The sequence below is a fragment of the Manis pentadactyla genome, chromosome 7 (assembly GCF_030020395.1).
Source record: "Manis pentadactyla isolate mManPen7 chromosome 7, mManPen7.hap1, whole genome shotgun sequence".
Lineage (NCBI taxonomy): Eukaryota > Metazoa > Chordata > Mammalia > Pholidota > Manidae > Manis > Manis pentadactyla.
In genome coordinates, this window is record NC_080025.1 from 84,245,343 (window position 1) to 84,270,940 (window position 25,598).

The following is a 25,598-nucleotide window of genomic DNA, read 5'->3' on the forward strand; positions in this document are numbered from 1 at the left end:
TCAGGGCCGTCACTAAGAAAATGACCCGTGTAGCAAGGGTCTTCTTTCACTGGGAAACGAACAGATGTCTGATCTCAGCAAAGAGTAACAAAAACCTGCCATCTATCAGAAGAATTTTTTGCATGCCCTTAATATCTAGTAGTAAAGAAATACTTTGGTAAAATTTTTCCTTTCTTTGTGATTTCATTCATTATACAGTCATCTGCAGTCATTTGCCACCAGAGCTATTTTAATGATTTCATTAATCTTGGACTGTTTATAAAGTTCTTACAAAAATTGACCCGTAATGTTACAAACACAAATAGTCAAAGAATATTTAAAAAGCCAAAACAACCTATAAAGTCCTTTCTGAAACTTTTTTGTACCTAATTCTAAAGCTTTCATTTATAATGATAAAATCTATTACTGTTATTTTTATTATTTTGATGATGTTACACTATACCAATTATGAAGTGTTACATAATACTCCAGCAATGTGGGTTGAATGTTCTTTCTACCCTTCCATCCTTCTCTACATACAGAACACAGCCATCCTTGTATAAAGGAAGAAAGAGATTGGATCTTGATAGTTATAAAATGATTTAAAGGGTTAGGAAGGCAAGATATTTTAAGACAAGTCCTCTGCATAGAGTAAATGTGAAGCAGTGTTGCCCCTGTCCTGAAGAGGCAATGATAGAAGAGACACACATTTATAAACAGGACTTCATTACTAAGAAAAATTCAACAACAAAAAGACTGGCATTGTATTAAGAATGTTAGTCAAATATGAAAGTGAAGTATACAAGTATTTCCTAGTCCTCAGGGTCATTATTAAGCCTTTGCATTTCTGTTTTTGACTTAGAGCAGCATTGAAGGTTGCTAGAGAAAACAAGGTAACCAACCTTGTTAAATCCTAAGTCATACTGGGGTGGGAACGTTACATAGCGTCCACATGGCAAAGGCTCCATTCTTCTACAAACTAAAGGATATGAGCTTGATAATGGCTATTTTGGATGATGTTACTTCAAACATTTTTGCTTATTTCTGTTTTCAATACTGTTCTAGTTAAGACTGCTAGAAGTTTGACTATTGGCTAAAGAGGGAAACTTGCTTTTCCAAATTACCAATTTGTGTAGGCAGACCTCTTCTTTTATCCATGTTTTACTCTTCTGTTTCATATAGTTCAGAAAACATATATTGGACTCAAACTCTACACTAAATGTGCTCTGTTAGATGGTAGGAATATAAGATAAAGAAAAAAAAGTCTTGCTTTGAGGAACACACAGGTAAATTCAGTGCTACCTAACAAAAAATTTCTTGCCACCTTTATCAGCCAGTGTAAAATTTTTGTCAGTGTCTCACCTGAAAGCAACAGTGGAAAGTGCAGAGTAAGATTTGTTTTTTATTAGGATGTAATTAAAATGTAATTGCTAGCAAACTCTTGTCTAGAAGTGGAAACTACCTGCTCATTAATAGGTTTTCAAGGATCAATCAAAATATCTCTATTGGATAAATAAACTGGAGAAAATTAGCTTAGAGTGGCTGTTATGCTTTGAAAAATATTAAAATTAATTACCAAAATGTTATTCAAAACCCCATCCCTTGTATTCACATATCTATAATGGTTCAGGTTGTTTGATGATAATTTCTTTACCTTCCTGATGTTGACAAAGTCTAAATCCAGATGCTGTTGAACTTTGAGACAAAGTATATTAAAAAAAAGCTTCACCTTAGTGTTTACAGGCAAGGATGTGGTTTTTCATGAAAGACAATTACATATACCCTGATTTGCATTTATTTAATAAAGTCAGTTTACTAAGCAAAGGTCAATAATTATTTGACTGAATTTGGTTTTATAAAATACAGAGATAGAGGATAATGTGTTTGGTGATACTGGTATTATTACTTTTGTCTAGAGATTCTTCATTGGTACTCATGCTTTTTACACTTTTTACTAAAGAGTTAGTGCTCTTTGTTTACCTCAGTTAATAAAAATGAAAGACCTTACTTGACAAATCAGATATATTAGGAAAGAAAGATTGCTTTGTACATGGGTATTATTGAAGGAACATATATGATGAGATGGATTACAAACTGTAAGATGAAATATTTTCCCAGACTCACTATTATACTTTAGAGGTCACCATTTAATACTGAACAAAAAATGACCTTCATTCCTATGGAAGTAGACATTATGATGTCACTTCATTAATTCACCATGTTCCACAGGAACCTGCTGTATATTATGAGGCCACCACTTAGATTCGAAACTAGAAGACTGTAAGCTGGACATGTCCATGTATCCTACTTTAGAGTAGACTGATGTTCACATAACATATGGTGGTACAAGTGACTGGAAAATTGGCGGACTTGTCAAGAAAGTTTGTTAGATGGGACAAAAATACCATGTTGGAGCACATAAAGTGTCTCAGAAGTTAAATTTATTATTTTTTTTATCAAACAGTGAAGTAAAAATATCTGATTTACCACCTAAAAAGGGATACTTTTTAGTAGCAGGTGTTTCCTAAGGTAATTTTTAGGACACTGATAAAATATGTTGCTTTTAAAAACATAACATAGACAATTTTAGCCAATGTGTAGTATAAAGCAGCACCCACTATAAGCATCTAAATGTTACATAATTTTATCATTTTGTTTATAGCCTTTTTCCTAGGACTACTGGGATCACAATAGTTAATTCTCCAGAGAGATAAAATGTATTAAGTGTACCTGATAAAATGCCCTAAAGTTTATATTTTAATGTTTTCTAAAATTTATTTCACAGGAAGATGAAAATGAAGCTGAAAGAAAAAATTTATCTCAGGAGCTCAGCATGGAACAGAAAAATCCAAAGAAATAAAGGATTTTCTGTAGTGTTTTGAAAGTTTGCAACCTACGTAGTAGCAGATAAATTTCTAATTGTAAAATGATAAATGTAAAATCTAATTTGCACAATGTTCTCAATAAAGTCATTGAAAATGAAATAGGAGCTTGCATTTGGAATTTGTATGTTTTTTAGAGCAGTTTAAACTAAAAGCTAAACCTTTAAAATACACATTTTTAAATTAGTAATTGAAATTTGAAAGTAGACACAGAATTTTCTCTGTGACCTAGATGACCTCTGTCATCTAGGTGACCTAAAAGAAAAATCTGAAAGTCTTTTTCCCCTTACTAGTTTCTGTTGTCTTTGTCAAGGGCCTTAACAGAATTCCAATTATTAATATAGAGAAAAGCCAACATAGTTCAAGAATGAATAGGGAATGCTTGCATGTGAAAACACTTAAAATCAACCATTACCACAAGATGAAATACCATTTTTTGATTTATTGAACTTATGTATCACACAGTACACTGGGATTGCAGGTAAAAGGCTAGGAGGAAATAATTTAACATTGCCTGTGACAGAAGTAGTGCCACAGCTTTAAACTTAGAAAATATTTACTAAGGACCTACTACATGCTGGGCCCACACTTTCCCTGATGTTACAAGAACAGTCCCACATGTATGTTTCTTTGGCTTAGTAATTGTCTAAAATTCCTTTATTCCTATCCATAAGAGTTCTCAATAACCAGCCATTTTACTTCTCACTTCGGTTCCAATTCCTAAATTATCATTTGCCAACTATGGCAGGAACAAGCAATCTACTTGTTATTTGCAAAGCCAAATGTTTTTGGCAGATGTCTTTGAGTTTTTAAGGTACAGTTTCTTAAAGTGAGGCAAAACTTTGGAAGGCTTATAACAGAATGCTAGCAAAACAACTTCCCTGTGAGAAGGGAGTCTGCACTTGCCCTGGAGCCATATTATCACAGGAATTCTGACAAGCTCAATAGAGGTATGACAGCGGGACCTACTGGCAGCTGTGCTACAGCAGGCTGAAATGGGAAAACCTGCCAGTAGACAGTGCACTGACACACAGCCTCAGATAATCCAACTGTGGATACCAGGAAGACAACTGTATCCCACAGATTAGATCTCCTAGATGAATTCTGGAGCATAGATTTTGAACCAAAGAAAAGCCTGAGGAGACGGGTCAGAGTCTGAAGAGGGCCTCTGTAATAAGCAATAATGCATCATTCATGTCATAGCTTTATGCCACCCACCATCCCTATTAACATATAAGACAGTTACTATTACTTTTTCCTTTTTACCAATGACTAATCTGAGGTTTAGATAGAGGAAATAAGTTAACTAAGGGTACAGAGTGTAACTGGCAAAGCAAGACCTCACACCCAAGCAGTCACACCTCAGAATGTCACATTTAGTCACTGAACTGCCCATTCATACCACACTACTTCCAATCTACCATCTTGCCCCCCAAAATATAGTCTTCCGCACCAGCACCTCATTCATCAGCTGCTAGGTCTCCGTTAGTTCTCCTTCCCAACTTCTTAGCAATGATTAATTCATTTTGAAGGCTTTGGCTTTAGTGAAGTAAGTGGAACAATTACAACTACCATTTCACCCATTCTAGAACATGAAAAACCTGCATTATCTTTCTCACATTGAGTTATGATGAAACAACAAGTAGGAAAGCATCTTATTGCTTCTCTAATGATTTTTCAATCACCTTTTGGCCATTTTTTCCAGTAGACTGTTAAAATTCAGTTATTAGTGCTGTCACCTCATCTCTTAATACTTTCATTTCTAAAGTAAGTGTTGAGTATGGGAGGTACAGTGACACTTAGCAACCTGACAGGCATTTTAAATATTACTATTTAAGTAATACTTTAACTATTTAAAACCCTAGTTTTTCTTTTTTAAAAATTTTTAAATGTTTTTTACCTGTTGACCTAGTGACTAATAAAGTAGAATCACTGCAAATTTCCTCTAGGGAAAATCTGCCATATGAATTTCTCAAATTCTTTCAGTCCTTACATCCATGTTGTAAGCACATACATAGGAATCATTAAAATGCTGCAAGGTTGCTCACAGTATGTGACTGATTAAGCTGGTCACTTCATTTAAATCAAATTATGGATATCATATATTTATATCACAGAGACTATTACATGTTGTAGTCTCTGTTAGCTCAGGCTGCCATATCAAAATACCTCAGGCTAGGTGGCTTTAACAACAGAAATTTATATTTTCAGAGTTCTGGAAACTAGAAGTCCCAGATCAAAACCCAGCAAGTTTTGGTTTGGGTCCGTAATGTATTATTTAATTAAGTCCACATGCCCTCTTACATCAATTCCAGTTATGTTGAGGAATACCAGAGAAAAGCCCCAATAAAAAGCTTTTGGCAATATTGACTATATTTATTTAGTGTCCTTATTTAGGATAACTGGAATATGATCTAAATACTGATTTCTAAAGAAGACAAATGACTTTTTCCTTTAGGGACAAAATTCCTTTATACTTCAATGATGCCTGCATAATCTCCACCCACTCAACTGAATTGTATTTTCTTCAGGGTAGTTATTGAGCTATATTTCTTCACATCTTCAAAGAATTTACAAATAAAACAACTTTTAATCAGTATTTGTGTATATCATACTTATGAACACCACTTTTCTTAAATTGTTTTCAGAATTCTGCTCCTTCCTCAGGTCTATGGAACAAGCAGCAGAAGTAAGAAGAGGTGTTAATGTTCTCAAATGGAAATTGTTGGACACTAAGATGCCCAAGTTCTTAAATTCATTCAACAGAATTTAATTGTGACCTACTATATGCATGCACTCTCCTATCACTAAGGATTCAATAATAGACAAACTCCCAAAGCTTTCACTGTCTTTAAATTCTTAATACTTTGTAAATAAGGGCCCTCAGATTTACTCTGCATTGGCTTGCAAATTACATAGCATATGCTACTAATATATATTGCTTCTATTCTTTGAATCAGTTTTACTGGAGTCTAATTTGCATACAAGAACATTACCCATTTTAAATATGCAGTTCAATAAACTTTGGCAAATGTGTATCTACACAATCACTACTACCATCAAGATATAAAGTATTCCTGTCACTCCAATAAGTTCTCTCATGTAGTTTGCAATCATTCACACCCTCCTACTATAGCCACTGAGCTGCTCTCTTTGATTGATTTGTTCTAAAATTTCATACAAATGCAGTCATTTCATATGTATTCTTTTCTGTCTAGCTGTCTTCATTCAACATAATATTTTGAGATTCATCGAGATTATTGCATGAATCAGTAGTTGATTCCTTTTTATTGCTGAGTACTTTTCCATTGTATGAAAAAAAATATACCGTAATTTGTGTATCCATTCACCTGTTGTTGGACATTTGAATAGACATTATACAAAAGAAGACATACAAAAGGCCAGTAAGTACATGGAAATATGTTCAACCATAACTTAGTAATCAAGAAAGTACAAATTAAAACCACAATGAGTCACCACTGTATACCCACTAAAATGTCCATAACTGTGTTGTCCAGTACAGCAGCCACTAGCCATATGTGGCAATTTAGCACTTGAAATATGACTAGTCTGAGTTGAGATACACTGTAAGAATTAAACACATACAAGATTTTAGTGACTTATTATACAAAAGGATGTGAAATATCTCAATTTCATTTTGATTATATGCTGAAGTGATAATATGTTGATAGATTTGGTAAAATAAAATCTATTATTAAACTTCAACTACTTTCACTTTTTTAATGTGATTCCTCAGAAATTTGAAATCACCTGTGTGGTCCTCAGATGTATTTCTACTGAACAGTCCTGGACTATAAAGTCTGAAAGTGAAATGTTGGTAAAGTTATGAAGCAACTGGAAATACAAAGGACTCAGCTAAACCATGTCCAGACTCAGGCTGCATAGAAACTGCAATAATAAACGTGGGGTTACAAGCTGCAAATTTTATTGGGAAATTCCACATGAGATTAAACATACCCTTAATATATGATTCAGTAACTCCACCACAGATTTTTACACAAGATAAGTGCATGTATATGCCCACACAAATTTTGTACATGAATGTTTTAAACCTTATTCATAATATTCAGAATGGTCAAAAACAGGAGACAATGTTTTTTTCTTCATAGTTCTTATTCTCAGAAGCTATTTGTCAAACTAAGATGTGTACCGTAGTTCACAAAATTAGGGTTTAATCCTTGACTTGATTTCCAGTGAAACTGAATGTATTGTGCAATAGTATTTTTAACAGTGTGTAAGTTAGAAGTAATCACTGTCTACAAAGATGCTAATGAAAGTTTAAAAAGAAATGAAATAACACAAAAAATTCAGCATCCATAAAACAGTGTGATGTCCTATCTGAAAATATTTAATACAGTTAAAGCTTTTTAATGATTTCATGTTCTATTTCAAAGAATTTTTTTGAATGGCCTTTGCAGTTGAAAATACAGTAAAACAATGTTAAATTTTGTATCATAACTATATCTTTTGAATAAATTACGTAATTTAGAAAGCTTGAGTGGGGGGGAAAGCAAGATATGTGCCCAGTTACTTCACCTTTTCAGTGTCTATGAACTGCTTTGAGTTTGATTTCCATACACACCAGGGTATAATAGGCTTTTTGTAACTTTCTGATCATCCAAATTAAATGAAGTGAGCTAGGGAGTTTTACTTCTATAATATTTTTTGGAAAGTTATAATTCTCACTCCTCATTTTGTATAATATGTATACTCTTCCTGTAAAACAATCACTAATGACTTTCCTCTAAGCTTAAACATTTGGAGGCATTTGATGTATCTGTACTACCTGTTATAATTTGTCTTATTCTTGCCAGATGCAAAAAACGATTGCTTTTAAGTTGAATGCATACAGAAAAAAAGTATTTCCTACAAATATTAAGAAATTTTCACTATTACATAAAATGTATTCCAAAGTCCACCAAGAAAGATGAAATAAGTTCAATTAATCATTTTACATTTACCAGTGCCTTGGGTCCCTGAGACCTGCACACATTTCTACTGGTTGTATACTACCACATGGGACTGGAGCAACTTACTCCTGATCATAGGCTAAGTAAGATTCACTCTGAATAGTAAAGGTTGACTAGAAACCTCCTCCATTTCCCACTAGCTCAAGAAAACATTTTTTACATAACCATGAAAAAGCAAATCTCATTCCCATTCCAGATTATTCTGAGCATCAAGGCAGGTAATAAACATCTCCCCATGGTGAATTCAATGTGGAGTCCATGGTTTTGTTATCTAGAGAGGAAGCTAAGTGCTAACAACAACAGCATGAAAGCACATGCAACTGTGGCATAATTCTGATTTGTTTTAGAAAAACTATTAATTTCCTTGTTATAAAGCCAAGTAAGTACAACCCTTTAAAACTGCTGAACCATGAAAGCCATTTTCCTTAAGGGTTTTAAATTTGGGAACAGACTCATGAAATTTACAGCTTTAATGAGATATTCTTTGCCTGCAGTCAAGATGAGAGCTAGATCATTGGCTTCCCAGCAGGACACCTCCGTGTTCTTGTGTGCACTTGGTATCATTAGGCTCATAATAACAGCCAACCCCACATTAACGTTTGAAAGGTTCAGTTTTGTCTCTTAGTTTATGTCTTTCATTTATACCTACAGCATGCTAAATATCTCACTCTAGAAAGTAAGATATACTGTCAAAGGAGTAAAAAGGACACTATTTTCATATCCATGTTTGAAGCCACAAGCACTAGATATGATTCCCAGAAAATAGATAATTAAATCAGATGTATGTGTGTGTGAATATGATAACCTTCCTTGTTGGTACGCAGGAGCAGAAAATGTAGATCTCCCTGATTCATGTCAGTTTCAACCATTATCATTTTCAACATTAAGTCTAATTCTACAGGTGACAAGATTATTGTTGCTTTTAAAGATAGATGAACTCTTCCAGGATATTCGGATTTCAGGGCAATGAGAAAGGCAGCTTATTAAATAGTATCAGAAGGAGGTAATGACCACTGCAGGAATCTGTCATTCTATGCTCACAATGAAATAACATATGTGAAAGAGGTGTCTGAAGGAAGAACCAAACCTATCATTTGCAAAATACCACTATTATTTTTTTACAATACACAATGAAATTCTGTGATTAAGGAACCGAATTCTATTAAGCTGTGTCCTTAAATTTGTGCAAATGTTTGAAGGTATTTTATCTGTAAGTTTATGATCCCTCTACCATTTATTATCCTTGACAATTTCAGACATACACAAATAAGCACAGAGAGAAAGTACAATGAATCTCCACGTATTCATAACTGAGATCCAACAATCTGTAAGATTTTTTGCCATGCCTGCTTTATCTATAAACTTTTTCCTCTCTCTCTTTCTTCTGCCAAATTACCTTAAAGCAGTTACCAGACTGTAAAGCTTTCTAACATATTCTTCTCCTTTCAACAATTTATTTCTGATTGCCTATGTTTAATTTATACATGCTTTCCTATGACATGCACCATCTGTTTTGTTTTCTAGTAAGGCGAGACAGTCAATAGGTTGACATGGTAATGGAAGATTATGGTAATAGACAACAATATACTCTGCCTCCTGCACCTCTGGCCACATTTTTAGTGAGATTCCAAAGAAGATATTTATTTAAAATTTGTTTTTAATGGTGATGATATAAGGAGCAGAAATTACATAGAATCTTGGTTCACACTTGTATTTTTGCATCTTAGGCAGGAAAACAGAACTAATCAGAGCCCCAAATCATATACGAGAACATGTTTCAACCTCCAGGAGAGCACTGTTGAACCAAGACATCTTTTGGATTATATTAACAAGGGACAAAGCTGGTACATTCAGCAATGCTTTCAAAAATGTATCTTGTTAGTAAAAATCAAATTAACAAATGGAACATTTGTTCAGGGTGATTCTTTCTTTTTTTTAGACTGTATCTATTTGGCAAGTACTGATTTTGGATTTGAAATTTTACATTGGACTATGTCTAGTTCCAAAAGACAGGAACAACTTTTAGTAGGCTTGGTCTTCAGTGCCCTTTGATATACCCAGTTTGTGAGTTCCTTCTTCCCTCATCCCAGCCCAGCTCTCTCTTCCCTAGGAATTCTGCCCAAGGCCTTTCCTTCACATCTGTGTCTTTCCTAGACTGCTCTAAAATCAAGCTCTCTTTCCATCTCCCTTCAAACCCAGGATCTCTTTTCCATAGAGTTCCACATTCTCCACTTAGCTGTATCACAAGAGAACAGCTGTCAAATGTGGAATGAATTCTTCATGAGTGTATCAGGCTAGGCGAGGCTACACTGTAGAAAGACACAATCCCTGAAATGCCAACAAAATTTTACTTCTCATTCATATCACTGTCTTGATGTGGATCAGCTGACTCTTCTTGGCAGATCTTCTCCAAGAACGGCCTCATAGAGTTATATGTTCACATTGCAACTTTACCATTTGAGAGAGAGAGAGAGGGAGACAGATTATCTGGTGGGTAAGAGAATAACAAACAGGAAATTGTCATGATTAAGTGCTCCAACAGAGGCTGATAAGGGGTGTTACAGATCAGACAGGAGAAGCTAAATAAGCCCAGAGGTGGAAAAAACTCCATAAAAATACTGCTTGAGTCTAGCTTTGAAGTCAAGGAATTTTATCAGTAGAAGTGGGAATAAGTTTCAGAGAGATGAACTAGCAATATGCAAAGGTAAAGAGTTTTCAAAATATAAGGACAATTCAGCATATCTGGATCCAAATGAATGAAGGGTAGGAAGAGCCAGGAGCTGAGTCTGGGAAGACGGGATGAGGTTTTCTTTTGAAAGGCTTTTGGAGTTTGCTATGGCATTTGGGTTTAGTTCTGTAGAGTTGGACACTTATTAAAATAAAATGGGAATGAGGAAATAATGGTGATGGTTTATAATAGTGTGAATGAAATTAATGCCACTGAATTATATGCTTTACAATGGTAATTTATGATACATAATTTTGGGCACAATTATAAAAATGGGATAATCCAAATTGAATTTAACACTTTAAATGGATGAATTGTATGGTATGTGCATTACATCTCACTAATGTTGTTTTAAAAACAAAGATTTAATCCTAAAAATATAACAAAATCACATGAGAATCTTTTAAAAACACTGACACTTGAGCCCCATCCAACAATCAATTAAATCAGAATCTCTGGGGGTAGGCCAAGAATGCAGCAACTTAAAAAGCACTTCAGGTGATTCTAATGTGTGGTCTCAGTGCAGAAGCACTGCTGCAGGCAATAAGGAACCAGTGAAGAATTTTAATCAGGGGAATAACATGATCAGATTTACATTTTAGGAACATAGATCCCTCCCTGGCTTTTCTGCTCAGATCTTTCAGTAACCACATGAATGTATATAGAGACTTTATGAATATTAGCCCAAACCTGAAAGCAACTCAAACGTTCCTCAACTGGCAAATGGATAAATAAACTCTGGCATATTATTCAATGAAATACCAGTCAGCAATAAAAAGCCCCTCTACCGCAACCCTAGTAACTCTCTGTATTTATGCAGCCTCAAGCTCTATCTGCCAAGACAGAATCTGCCCTTATTTCATCTGAGGCTTGTCTATTGCCCAGCCAAGCTTTCCTATTAACCTCAGCAATACCATTCTCCAATTGTCACTCAAGCCAGAAACCTCATTCATTTTTTCTTCATTTTAAAAAGTTATGATTTACATACAGTGAGATTCACCCTTGCAGTTCTATGTGTTTTGACAATCACACACACAATCACTACACAATGTGTAGACATCACAGTTGAGATAGAGGACAGGTCCATCACATCCCCAAATTCCCTTGTGCCCCTTTATAGCCAACTGTCAACTCATAAGATGCTACCAAGTGTTTGCCAAAGTGACTGTAACATTTTACATTCCACCAGCAAAATATGATGGGTACAGTTGCTCCATATCTCTACATTCTCACCAGCACTGGGTACCTTTTTTGTTGTCATTTTGATTTGTCTTCAGCCATTCAAATGAGCATCTCATTGTGGTTTTAATTTGCAATTTCCTAATGAAAAATGATATTGAACATTTTTGCATGTGCCTACTTACCAATCTGTATATAATCTCTGAAGTACTTGTTCAAATATTTTGCCCATTTTTTCTATTGGGTTGTTTATATGTAAAATCATTTTTTAATGTCCCTGATTCCCTTTCTCTATAACCAAGGCAGTCAGTTTTTCCTCCATTACAATAATCAAATTTTATTTTTCTATCATTAAATATCCCTCTATGTTCTGCCTCCTGAAACTAATAGCATCCTCTGGTTAGATTCGGTGGCCTTTCTCCATGTGAGGCAATTCTCTCACAAAGCTGAATTTTCCAAAAACCCTCATTCGTCTAATGAAGCTTTCATGTCTGTTCTGCATCCTGCTCTGTGTAATTCAGACTCCCTCAGTACCCACAGCAGCTCCAGACCTGCACTTAGCCAAAGCTATCTTGCATTGTCTCTTTTTTCCCTTCTGTTCCCCCTCATCCTTTCTCCCCTCATCCTCCCCTTTCATGTTGAAGGCTTTCTTTTAATGTCTGGAAATCCTTAACTGCCCACCCACACTGGAAAAATGGGCCCTGTGCACATGGGGCAGCTTCTAGGTTGGTGAGCTTCTCCCCAAAGGCTATGACAGAGAGAATCCTCTAAATACGAGCACTCCTGATACTCTCTGTTGTCATATCCTCCTGGAAGAATGCTACTGCCTCCTCCCTGCAGCTGTGTGTCTCAGGAAAGTACGCACGAGGGAGCCAGGGCTCTAGCGGGGCTAGTGAGTCTCCTGGGCCACATGTGAACTCACTCGGCCTCTCTGTGGTCAGTAGGGAGCCTCCTCTCTGCCCCAGGACAACCTGCTTTCTCTCCATCCAGAGACTCATTTGCTTTTGGTAGGGAGTGAACTTGCTTTCTTCAGCTGGAGGGACACACCTGGCGAGGCGGGTTGGGGAGGTGCCCCTGGATGTCTGGTCCTAATTCACGCTCTTTTTCAGCTTCACTTTACTCTGGCCCCTTATCCTGCCTGGTGGGTCCATTTTTTGAGTTTTTATGGGGTTCGAGACACATACTGTTCTGATCGCATCTGATCTTACAGGTGCCTGGGCCTCACTTCTGCTCACCCACAACAGTGACCACTCATCATGTTCTTATCATTTCTTCCAAAATTTGACTTTATTTTTCTTCTTGTCCCTATAATTTCAAATTCTTTTCATTTATTTCATTTTACTGTATCTAGAGGCAGTAGAGAGAAACCTGGCTTCAGTATATTTCTTTAACCAAAAGCAGCCCTAATTTTTAAATATAATTCTTCACAGGATTACTGTGAAATTTCTTGATCATATTTAGTTCATAAGGAACAAGAATCCACTCAAGCCTATTTACATAAAGGGATATTTCATGAGTGGGCAAAGAGATGTCTCACAGAATCCGAGTCCCGGAAAGCCTCAGACAGGCTGGAGAGAGGAACCAGGAAGACTTCAAGAGCCAGGGTGGCTACTAGCAGCACTCTTCTCTGTAGCCCTCTACTTACTTTCCTTACCTACATTGGTGTCCTTCTCTTTCTCTCCGTGAAAACCCCTTTTTTCTGATTACTCATCAGCATAGGATCTAAACTAACAATAACAGGCCCCTGATCTTCTAATTCTAGGAACTTCTACTAACTAATTCTCAAGTCTCAAATGAGGTGACCTGGCTGGCCCAGGTCTGGAGCACATGTCTGCCCACACCAGCCATCTGAGGGCAGGGGCGGTAGGCTCCAAACGCAGCAGCAGCAGCTAGGGCCATTGCAGGGGGACATTTCTCCCAGAGCAGAGCCACAGAGACATACCTACCACATGAAGATTAAATAAGTAATGGGCATAAGTGTTCTAGTACTTAATAGATATCAAATAACTTTTTTCTCATATAGTTTCAAATTTGTGGAATATCTTTTCTCTATCTCATCTTTTATAATTTCATTAAAACAGCTTACTCCCAAAGTTTAAAAGATATTATAATTTACTAAAGAAAGAAAATGAAAACTAGTAATGTTAGTCAAGTGGCTCAGAGAAGCTATAGATGGTGATGGAAACTCAGAGCATGAGGAATATGAATGTCTGCAGAGACCCTGAATGAGAAGGTGCTTGAGGTACAAGGTTCTAGGCCAGAATCTACAGCTTGATGACCAACACCCAGAGCAAGACCTGAGCTTCTTCATATGGTCTGAACAGTGTTAAAGTGAAAATTCTAGAACAAAACTAACAATGGACTAAAAATATAAATGGAACTGTATCAATGAGAAGAAACAGTTTTACTAAAAAGTAGATCTAAATCTCAGGGGCAAAAATGAAATATAAAAGAGGAGTAAAAAATCTATATGTGTTCAATTTTGTTTTAGAACTACCATGGCTTTGGAATATTACTTTCCCCAAGAAGCACGTTTTTCAAGGATACTATGTAATGGTACTGCAATGACACAAATGTCATAATTTGGAATGCTAAAGGTAATAATGCAAAACTAGGGAAGTAATTGTTTGTTCATTTAAAACACTCTTACAGAATTGGAACCAATTAATTTTTTTAAAGAATACAATCAAGACAAATGTTATTTCCAAAATTTTGAGATCAAATAGACACAGATTGGTCTTAAATATTCTAAGCACATACAGGGTGTATTTCTGTGGCTTGTAAAGGTTTGCATTTTTCACAGTTCACTGAACAAAATATCAAGGAGAAATCTCAGCTCTTGGTTCTGTAGCTTATATTACAAAATGTAAAAGAAACTGTGTGCTTCCCTTAAAAACAACAAAAAAAATGTCACCACCTACAAAACCCTTTTGGTCTGTACTCATTCAAAACCTGTTCAAAGTCTTTCTCTTCCTGATTTAGAGCATTAGGATCCATGCAGCACATTCACCCTTAGACAAGCTGGGCTGCAGGTGCAGACTTGGGAGGGGCGGAGAAGAACTGGCTCTTACAGGGTCAGAGGAGAGAGGTCTGCTAGACAGTCACCCCACTCCTTGCAGGAAAGCATAAGAAACAGGCCCCTCTCCTTTGCTTGATGTTGGGCCTGGTGGAGGAGTCCAGAAAGAACACATGTGTTGTGAATGCTTCTACATACAACATTGCCTCAAAGAGATTCCCTAACTGAAGGGCCCAAAAAATTTCCCCAAGTCATGTGTGCCTGTGCTTGGCTAACTTACCTGTGAAGCCACAATTCCAGACCCTCCTTGTATTTTATCAACTACTCTACCTCAGGCTTGAGCTGGATGAGTGGAATATTTCTGCTTGGGATTCTCCTGGTTCCTGAAGCAGAAAAAGTGAACTCCTGTTGAGGGGCTGGAGTGGGGAGTAATGGTGTTTTACTGAATTCCAGTCCAGTTTCTCTTTCCCAGTAAGGCTGAAACTTTTTTTCTCCTAAAGTGCCTGAGGAATTCATCCCTGCCCACTAACCACCCAGGCTAGTTTATGTCACAGAGCCAGAGCTACAGTCTAGACTGTACTGCTCTGCCTGTGGTTCTTTTCAATATTAAAGTCCACTACTTTGTGGGATACCTTTTAAATCTGGGTGTGCTAAAGCACTGAAGGATGCTGTGATGGGAGGTAGGTGAAGGGAGGTCAGTCAGTGTGCCAGGCCACCCAGGTGTGCTGACTGGTGCTAACGCAAGTCAGGCTCCTGCCCTCCCACAGAGAAGGCGAGACTAGGACCCCATCTGTCTGGATGATTCCATTTCACAGGGATGGCTCCCAGGTCCTTGAGAAAGACATTCCTGAGGTGTAGAAGACACATCTCAAAAGGACAGAGGGAAGACACACAGTGGCGAGTTTTGTACAGTAAATGCTCTACACAAAGGGAGATAAGAAGCCTAGAGATAGATTTCAGCTAAAGAAACAGCAACTTCTTCTGGAAGCCCTGAGCTTCCTCAGGAAGCCATTTGAAGGAGGCTGAGGTTGTTGTCTTAATGAAATAGCCTTGAGCTGATAGAAGCCATGTTAGAGGTCATTCAAGTCTCCAGCACTTAAGTCAAGTGTGGGTTGCTGACAAAGTCATTTGTGAAAAGAGCTTGGCAATTCTTACCTCCATGATTCCTACCTCAATACTCATGGCTTTGCATAAACTTCCTCCTTTTGACTGCAGGTGAGACCTATGACATGCTTCTAAGCAACTGATTTTGACGAAAATGAAGGTATGAACATGACTACGTTTATGTAATTATGTACATAAGATGGCAACATGAATTTTGCCAAGAGACAAAATTTTGTCAAATTTGGCTGACTTGCTGATCTTGATGAGAGAAGGACCAAGCGGCAACAAGGGACCAAGGATGACCCCCAGCCGACAGCCAGTGGGGACACGAGGCCTGCAACCACAGGGAACGGATTCTGTCAATGACCTGAATGGAATGAACCCTTTCTCAACAAACAATCAGAAGAGGCCCCAAACAACACCTTCACTGCAGCCTTGCAGAAAATGAAGTGAAGTGTGCCCAGACTCCCGACCCACAGAAACCGTGAGATAATAAAAGTGTTGTTTTAAGCTGAATTTGTGGTACTTTGTTACACAGTAATAGATAGCTAAAACAGTCAGCGCTTCCAAAAGCACGTGTAGTTGAACACTTGTCTCTCATATCAGGCCCCATGGGAAAAAAAGTTTCACATCCAAATCAGTGTGGAGAATGTTGTAGGCTTTACCCTTCACTCCCTTAGAGAGCCACACTGCATCCTAAGAAATACAATGAGTAAACTTCATTAAATCAGAATTATTTGAATTTGTTCTCCACTATAGAGACCAGCCCCATTTTAATTTTTTAACTTCTAGTACTATCTTATAAAACTAATTTTCAAATTATTATACCACAAAATAGTGGTTGCAAAGATCAATAGCCTTCAAGCTGAGGAATGTATCCCCTAGCAGAACATTAAAACCCGCAACCGGTACTTGCATGTGGTAATTTGAAGGGATTCAATTTACAGATTCTTACTTCCTTATATACTTTTTTTCCCAAACTAACCTGCCCAAGAATACTCCTGGGGAGGAGCTACACATTACAGAGAAAGACATTCGCCACCACGATCCATCTAGAACCTCTAGACGACAAACAAAGCTATAATTTGAAACTTTGGTGTCTATGTTGAGAAAGTGAACGACGAGACTGGGTAATAAACTTTTTCTCAAACCAAATTTTCCTTTTTCCTTTCACACTGCAGAAGAGCTTACAGGATGGGAGAAACTTATGTAGCCATCTTTGGAAAGTACAGTAAGCCAGTAATGGGCAAATTATTCATAAGTGTAAGTCTCTTCTTAGGCAATTAATGCAAAATGAAGTATGTTCAAGGATAGGGCTAGGACATCTCCTGGGACAAAATAAAACCTGAAGATCTGAGCTGCTGTTGCTGAAGCCTGAGTGAGCACAGCAGCAGGTCACAAAGAAAGAAAGAGGCTTAAAGAGCTCTGGGTGAACACACAGAGTTCATTCTTACTGCAAGGCAAGGAGGGAGTGGGTGATGAGGGAACACTGTTCGTTACTAAATATGGTCACACTGAGTCCTCACAACCACTCAAAAGGTAAGGGAGTTAATACTCATATTTTATAGGAGCAGGAGACTATACTTCAGTTTCAGTGAGTTGCAGAACTAGAACTTGAACCTAGGGTTGGAGCTCCGAGTCCAGTGCACTTTGAATGCCACACCATCAAGTGGACTTTCTCCACCCTAGTGGGAAGGCAGCTAACCAACCCCTTTGCTTCCCCACTTTGAGGTAACACTTTATTTGCTTCCATTTATAGAGATTTTCACCTTTATAAAGAGGGATTTACATGCAACTCAAATTCCTGAGACATAAGCCTGCTCAAGTTGCATTCTTAATCTCTAAGCATTTAAAAGCAAACCATTCTGTTTTAGAGCTCATCAGATGTCTACAGAAAGATGACTGAGATTCTGGTGATCAGGAAGTACTTTTCTAATAAATTATGATATGGCTGAGAAATATTTATAGAAACTGATATCATTTAAATGCCATAAATCATTATAGGAACTGAAACACACCAAGCGACCTTACTATGGCTCCTTCTGTCCATTCCTAAAGTATATTTAATGGTTACACTGCATATGAACAGGTTGAGTAGCTGCCTCTGAATGAAAGACACGGGGAAAGGAAGAGAGCAGAGGAAGCTGGCAGGCGGAGGACGGAGGCTCTGAAGCTTACCTCCTCCCATAGGCGTGCAGAGGCGACAACTACCAATAACATAACTCACTCTGAAAACTACCTAAAGACTGGCGGAAGAGCTCTTCCACAGCTAATGACATAAAGAGAAGGCTACATCAAGAAGGAAAAAGGGACAGAGATGTAGTCAGTATCCAACCCCAGCCACCCTATCCTGCAAGGCAACCCACAAGCAGGAGGGAGTGAAGGGATCATGATAGCCCCAAACCAGGCACCCTCAGCCCTGGGGATGTGCACTGGGAAGACAGATCCCCAAAATGTCTGGCTTGGACCCCCAAAATGTCTGGCTTTGAAAAATCAGAAAAACTTAACTCTGGGAGCCTTCAAAAGTCAGTGGGGCTTAACTCCAAGAGGGCTTCAGGGCTATTCGAAACTGGATGTCCTCTCTTAACAGGTTGGTATGTGCTGTATCCGTGGTCTGAGACCCAGCATAGGAGCAGATTAAAATGCACCTGGATTATATGTGAAAGAAATCTGTTGACTAATTTTAGGACATGCACCAGAGGAGCAGTGATTTGCATTTCCCCAGGAATGGAAGTGCTGGCAAGCAAATTTTTCTTGCCCTCCTTCAGCCTAGCTAGCTGTACACCTGCATCTGACACTCTCCATCTACCATGCTAGCCCCACCCCAGCATTCCTCTGTGGACTTGCCCCACCCAAACCACTCACTCCTGCAGACACCCCTCCAAAGTAATTCCTGCCCCACCATACCTGGCAGGTAGCTCAGAGGAGGGGAAGAGTTAGCCCCACCCACCAAATGTCCCTAGTAGATACAGCCAGGCCTCTCAGCCAGCCAGGCCTGAGTCAAATCCTGCCCAACAGTGCGCCCACAGCAGTCAAGATCAGTCATTGCAGAGAACAGGGTTGAGGGCCTACCCTGCCCAGCAGCACACCCACAGTGGCGACAGCTGGGACTTACAGCCATCCATGCTGGGGGCAGCCATGTTCACTACTGCACTCACAGTAGTCATGGCTGGTCAGTGCTGTGAGCTGTGCTAAGGGCCAGACCCACTGACCAGAATGCCTGCAGCAGGTGTGGCCCAGCCACAACAGTAAGGTACATGCGGCCCATACAGGGGACACCTATAGAACACTTGCTTCTGGTCATCAGAAGGGATGGCCCTAGGGGACACCACAAGATGCCTTCTACATTACTTGCCAGACCAGGAGATGAAACTGACCTACCTAATACATGGAAACAAACAGAAACAAAATGAAGAGACAGAAGAATATGTACCAAACAAAAGAACAAGACAAAATGTCAGAAAAAAAAAAGAGCTAAACAAAACAGAGATAAGCAATATAACTAATAAAGAGCTCAAGGTAATGGTTGTAAAGATTCACTGGACTGGAGAGAAAAATGGATGAATTCAGTGATAATTTAACAAAAAGATAGAAAATATAACAAAGAACCAGTCAGAGCTAAAGAATACAATATGTGAAATGACAATATCAGATTAGAGAATACAGAAGAACAGATCAGGAAAAAAGTACAGGCCCAGATGGCTTCAAAGGGAAATGTACCAAATATTTAAAGAAGAGTTAATACTTAATCCTTTTCAGAGAATTCCAAAAATTAAAAGACAAATAAATTCTTCCACTTTCATTCTATCAGACCAGCATTACCTTGTACCAAAACAAAACAGAATAAAAGAAGAAATTTATAGACCAATATCCCTTATGAACAAAGATAAAATATCCTCAACAAAATATTAGCAATCCAAGTTCAAAAATACATTAAAGAATGATTCACCAAGATCACACAGGGTTTCTTCCAGGCATGCAAGAATGGTTCAACATCTATAAATCAAGAAATGTGATACACTACAATAATAAAAGCAAGGATAAAACCATATGACCATCTCACTAGCTGCTGAAAGGCATCTGATAAAATTCAGCATCTATTTCATGATAAAAACTCTCAACAAAGTAGCTATAGAAGGAACATACCATAACATAATGATGGGCATAACTGACAAACCACAGCCAATATCACACTCAATGGTGAAAAGCTGAAAGTGTTTCTTCTAAGATCTGAATAAGACAAGGATGCTGGTCTTGCTCCCAAGAGTTTTATTCAATATAGTACTGCAAGTCTTGGACACAGTAATCAGACAAGAAAAATAAATCAAAGGCATGCAAATTTGTAAGGAAGAAGTAAAACTACCACTATTTGCAGATGACATGATACCATATACCAAAAACCCTAAAGACCCTACTAAAAAACTTAAATCTAATAAATGACTTCAGAAAAGTTACAGAATACAAAGTCAACATACAGAAATCTATTGCATTTCTATATATGAATAAAAAATTAGCAAGAGAAATTAAGAAAACAATACCATTTATAAATGTATCAAAAAGAATAAAATACCTACAAATAAAGCCAACCAAGGAGGTGAAAGACCTGTACTCTGAAAACTATAAGACATTAATGAAAGAAATTGATGACAACACAAATAAAAAGGGAAGATATTCCAAACTCATGGATAGGAAGAATACTGTTAAAATGCAACCCCTACCAAAACAACAATAGCATCTTTTACAGAACCAGAACAGATAATCCTAAAATTTGTATGAACTACAAAAAACAAAATGCCAAACAGTCAAAGCAATCTTGAGAAAAAACAAAGCTGGAGGTTTCCTGCTCCCTGATTTCAATCTATACTACAAAGCTATAGTACTCAAAACAGTATATTACTGGCACAAAAATAGACACATAGATCAATGGAACAGAACAGAAAGCACAGAATAAACCTACACTTACATGGCCACTTAATCTTCAATAGAGGAGGCAATGAAGAAAAGAATCTCTTCAATAAACGGTGTTAGGAAAACTGGTCAGCCACAAATAAAAGAATGAAACTGGACCATTTTCTTATACCATACACAAAAATAAACTCAAAATTGGCTAAAGACAAATATAAGACCTGAAACCATAAAATTCCTGAAAGAAAACATAAGGATTAAACTCTTAGACATTGGCCTTAGCAATTTTTTTCTGGATACGTCTCCCCAGGCAAGGGAAACAAAACAAAAATAAACAACTGAGACTATGTCAAACTAAAAAGCTCCTGAACAGTGAAGGAAACCATTGACAAAATGAAAAGGCGGTCTCCTGAATGGGAGAATATACTTGCAAATAATATATCCAATAAGGTTTTAATACCCAGAATATACAAAGAACTAATACAACTCAACACACACACACACACACACACACAAATAATCTGATTGAAAAATAGGCAGAGTACCTAAATAGACATTTTTCCAAAGCAGAGATATAGATGGCCAACAGACACATGAAAAGAGGCTCAACATCACTTATCATCAGGGAAATGCTAATCAAACCCACATAAGTTATCACTTCACTAGTCAAGAGTGGATTGTATCCAAAAAACAAGATGTAAGTGTTGGTGAGAATGAGGAGAAAAGGAACCCTTATGCACTGGTAGCAGTAATGTAAATCAGTGCAGCCACTATGGAATACAACATGGAAATTCTTTGAAAAATAAAAAATAGGAATGCCACGTGATCTAGTAATTCCACTTCTGGTTATTAACCTGAAGAAAACAAAAACACTAATCCAAAAAGATACATTCATCTCTATGTTTACTGAAGCATTATTTATAATAGCTAAGATATGGAAGCAACCTAAGTATCCAACAACAGATGAATGGATTAAAAAATTATGGCACACAATGGAATATTACTCAGCCATAAAAAAGAATGACTAACAGGAGACAAGACCTACACTTTATTATGCTAAGTGAAAAATGTCAGACAGAGAAAGACAAAGGCCTTGTAATTTCCCTTTTATGTGGAATCTAAAAAACAAAACAAATGAACAAACAAATGATAAAAACAGACTCATAATTACAGAGAACCGGTAGTTTCAGAAGGGAGGGAATTCAGGGGATAAACAAAATAGACAAAGGGGATTAAGGGCAAACTTTCAATCATAAAATAAAGAAGTCACAGGGGTAAAGAGTACAGCAAAGGGAATATAGTCAATAACACTGTAATAACTTTGTATGGTGACAGATGCTACTTTGTGGTGAGCATTTTGTAATGTTTATAATTATTAAATCTCTTACATTGTACATCTGAAGATAATATTATATGTCAAGTATACTTCAATTAAAAAGAATTTTAAATGGAGGGTATCAGGAAAGAATAATGACAAGAGAATTATAATCTCCCAGGAATTTCTCTTATAAAAGTGAGTATAGCAACATTTAGAGTACACCGCTGTAAATTTCTTTTTTTATATCAGGCAAACTCCCTAAAGAATTAGAGATGGTTTATAAAATATATATTATAAATTAGAAGAAAATAAACATAAAAAAAATAAAATCAGCAAGTAAAATACAAAAAAGTTAAATCACAAATTTGGCTCTGAGCTTCCTGATATTAATGGATAAACTCACAGATTTTGTTATCAGTAGGAAAAATGTATTTTCTATTAGCTGTCTAATTCATTGATACTTCACAGTAAATATTCTTTGCAGATGGAGTTTAAATAGGGAAATTTTGTGAAAAATAAAGGTTTTGCTAATTAGAAGGAAATGCATAAAGAAGTGTGTTTACAAAAGTGTTTCTCATTATGAATACTGATGGTTTCAAAAAACATATTATGGTAAGGAACAGAGTTTCATAGCACTCCCAGGCTATTCAGGAAATGTACCCAAAGGCCTGCTGCTTTGAAGGTATAATCCAAGATGCTTATCTAACGTCTTTGCTGAACAAATCTTGCAAATAAGGCCTTCTCAAAAGATTCACAGCATTTGTGGGAGCTTGAAATGTCAGCAGAACAGGCTTTCTGATGATATGCTGGCATTCTAACAGTTGGGATGGAGGTGGAAGTGAAAGATAGTAAACTTATTTAGTAGAATTGTTTCCTTGCCAATTTTTATGCTATACCACGTAACAGCTTTTCTGGCAGTGATGATACATGTAACACAAAGAGAAAACAAAACAAGTAAATAAACCAAAGGAAGAAAGCAGAGCTTGACAAGAGCCAGATGCACAATTCTTCAGCTCTCAACAATTACTAGTGTTAAAGGATACATTTCAAAAGAGGATGACATGATTCTTATGCAGATAAAAATATGAAACATATGTTAAATATTTAACTTGTTAACAAAGGAACTAAGTAGGTGTTACATCTAGTTTAAAGGAGAACCCACATAATAGATACATTAATAGTTCAGGAATGTTGAAAAGAATTTCAGTAGGTGGCTTTCCCTGGAAGAAGAGGGCTGGAGATACAACCCTCTTCTTCCCGGAAAAGCCAGATAGAATTCATCTGCATGTACATAAACATGTATGATTTGTTCTGCCATCAATTGTAAAAAAACTCAAAGGCAATGAAGAGCTATAATTGGATAGCCCTGGAAAGATTTCTTTAAATAATATATAGTTTTCCACTGGAGACACCTAGTAAGAATCTTGTTTGCTTATCCTGACTTTCCTTCCATTGGTAGGTAAATATGACCTCAATCCTGGACACACCACTAGAATTAGCCATGCCCACCATTGGAGCATTCTGAAGCATATGATACCCTTTATCTTGCTTCCTGGGATTCACAAACAGAACAGTGGCCTTCAATCTTACTCGAAGTAAACAAGATAGAGGGTCCTGTACAAAGAGTCCCACTGTTCCGTGGACCATCAAGATTTGCCATAATTACAGATCTTTTAGATGGCTGGCTGCATTTAATCTAAGACTAAGACGTCTGATGAAAGGATGAGATCTGTGCATGTCCAGATCTCATCACCACCAACAAATCTGTCTTGCAAGAATAGTTATACTTAGTGTCAGGATTTCCAAACAATGGTTCAGCAATAATTGTAAATATTCAACAAATAAATAAAACTAATCAGAATTCTCTTTCACTAGGTCTTTCCAGTTGTGGCAGAGACACTACCTGTTCACAAAATTCATCTCCTCCTCCTTCAGGGCACAGAGCTAGACTACCTTCTCAGCTTCCTTTGCAGTTAGGAAACTATTCTGGCCAAAGCAATGTCGGTAGAAACGACTGGCCCATTTCCAGGCCCATGCTTTCTCCCCACACTGTGCTGCCACCTAGATGCAGAGGACTCTGAGATACGTAAGAGCAAGGAGATCTATTTTGAAAGGAGTTACAGGTCCCTGAATCACCATGAGCTTTTGGAGTTTGTGTGAGTGAGAAATAAACATATATTGTATTAAGCCTTTGAGTTTTGGGATTTATTTGCAACAGCTAGTAAGTAATACCTTAAATATATATCCCAAATTTCTTTCACATTTAACTTTTTAAAAATAAGCAACACATTCCCATTGTTTATCAAAGCAATGTAACAGATGCACATCGGCAATCTCACTCTCACCTCGTTTCTATGTGAGCTTCCCTCCCCTCTGCCCTACAGTAAACTACACTTGACCCTTGAATAACTCGACTTTGAACTGCACTTATACAAATCCACTTATACAAAGATTTTTTTCAATAAATATACTGGAAATTTTTGAAATCTGTGACAATTTGAAAAGCCATTTTCTCTTCTTTAGCTTACTTTATTATACGAATATGGCATATAATACATATAACACAAAATATGTGTTAATCAGCTATTTATGTTATCAGTAAAGCTTCCAGTGAACAGTAGGCTATTAGTAGTTAAGTTCTGGGAGAGTAAAAAGTTGTACATGGATTTTGGACGACATTGTACATGGATTTTGCACCATGTGGTCTAAACATATCCCTTATCCATGTATTATTCGAAGGTTAGCTATACTTTAATAGTTTCTTGGATATCCTCTAATGTTTCATTATACATACAACAAAAAGCACATACAATAATTTATGAAACTATATTCTTTTCTTCCCCTCCTAGCCCAAAGGCAGCATACTATTTAAGCTGTTTTATATTCTTGCTTCTTTCACATAACAAAATATCCTGATGACCTGTCCATTGTACTACGTACGAACCTCCTCATTCTTTTTTATAGTTCCATACTATTTCATTGGACCAATTATTATAGATTTACTAGTCATCTACTGACAGACATCTGTCAGCCCATCTTCTTGGAGCAGATGATATAAATGGAATAAATCGGTATCACTTTAAGATTTAGGCCCAGTCCTAGTTGAATGCAGACACCAGGCCCTGGCCCATCTTCTGCCAGAGCCAGGTATCTGAAAGAATTTTCTTTTTATTCATGAAAGACAACAATGTAATGTACATAGGGACAGTCAGATAACCTAAATAAAGTAAGCAAGAGGTTGAGTGGAATTCCTCTCATCGCACCAGCTGGCAGGAGAAAGGCACCCTCATTCAGCTGTCTGCCACATATTATCTGAGCCAACAGAGCACTAGGAATGTTTTGTATCCAAGGATTACTCATATTTTTTATGAAACATCACTTTTGAAGCCACTGTTAATCTACATGTCAGAGCCCAATTTTTTTTAGCTCCTAGCCCTCATTGCTGAAAGAACAAAAAAAGTACCATTATTTTTTCCAGTTTAATAGTTTAATGGCC

At 37.1% G+C, this 25,598-nt stretch overlaps 1 protein-coding gene across 2 annotated transcripts in view; it reads left to right on the forward strand.

Annotated features, from left to right (window-relative positions):
- The window catches only part of PHF14 (PHD finger protein 14), a 204,791-nt gene extending 188,396 nt beyond the window's left edge, over positions 1–16,395 (forward strand). Inside the window, exon 18 of one of the 2 annotated variants that reach the window (XM_036894472.2) lies at positions 15,991–16,395. In XM_036894472.2, coding sequence (XP_036750367.1) covers positions 15,991–16,014 — 24 coding nt within the window. In that variant the 3' untranslated portion in view covers positions 16,015–16,395. Of the gene's footprint in view, positions 1–2,764; positions 2,969–15,990 lie in introns of those variants that run through there. The other variant, XM_036894471.2, reaches the window with a different exon arrangement.
- The last annotated feature ends 9,203 nt before the right edge of the window (positions 16,396–25,598 follow it).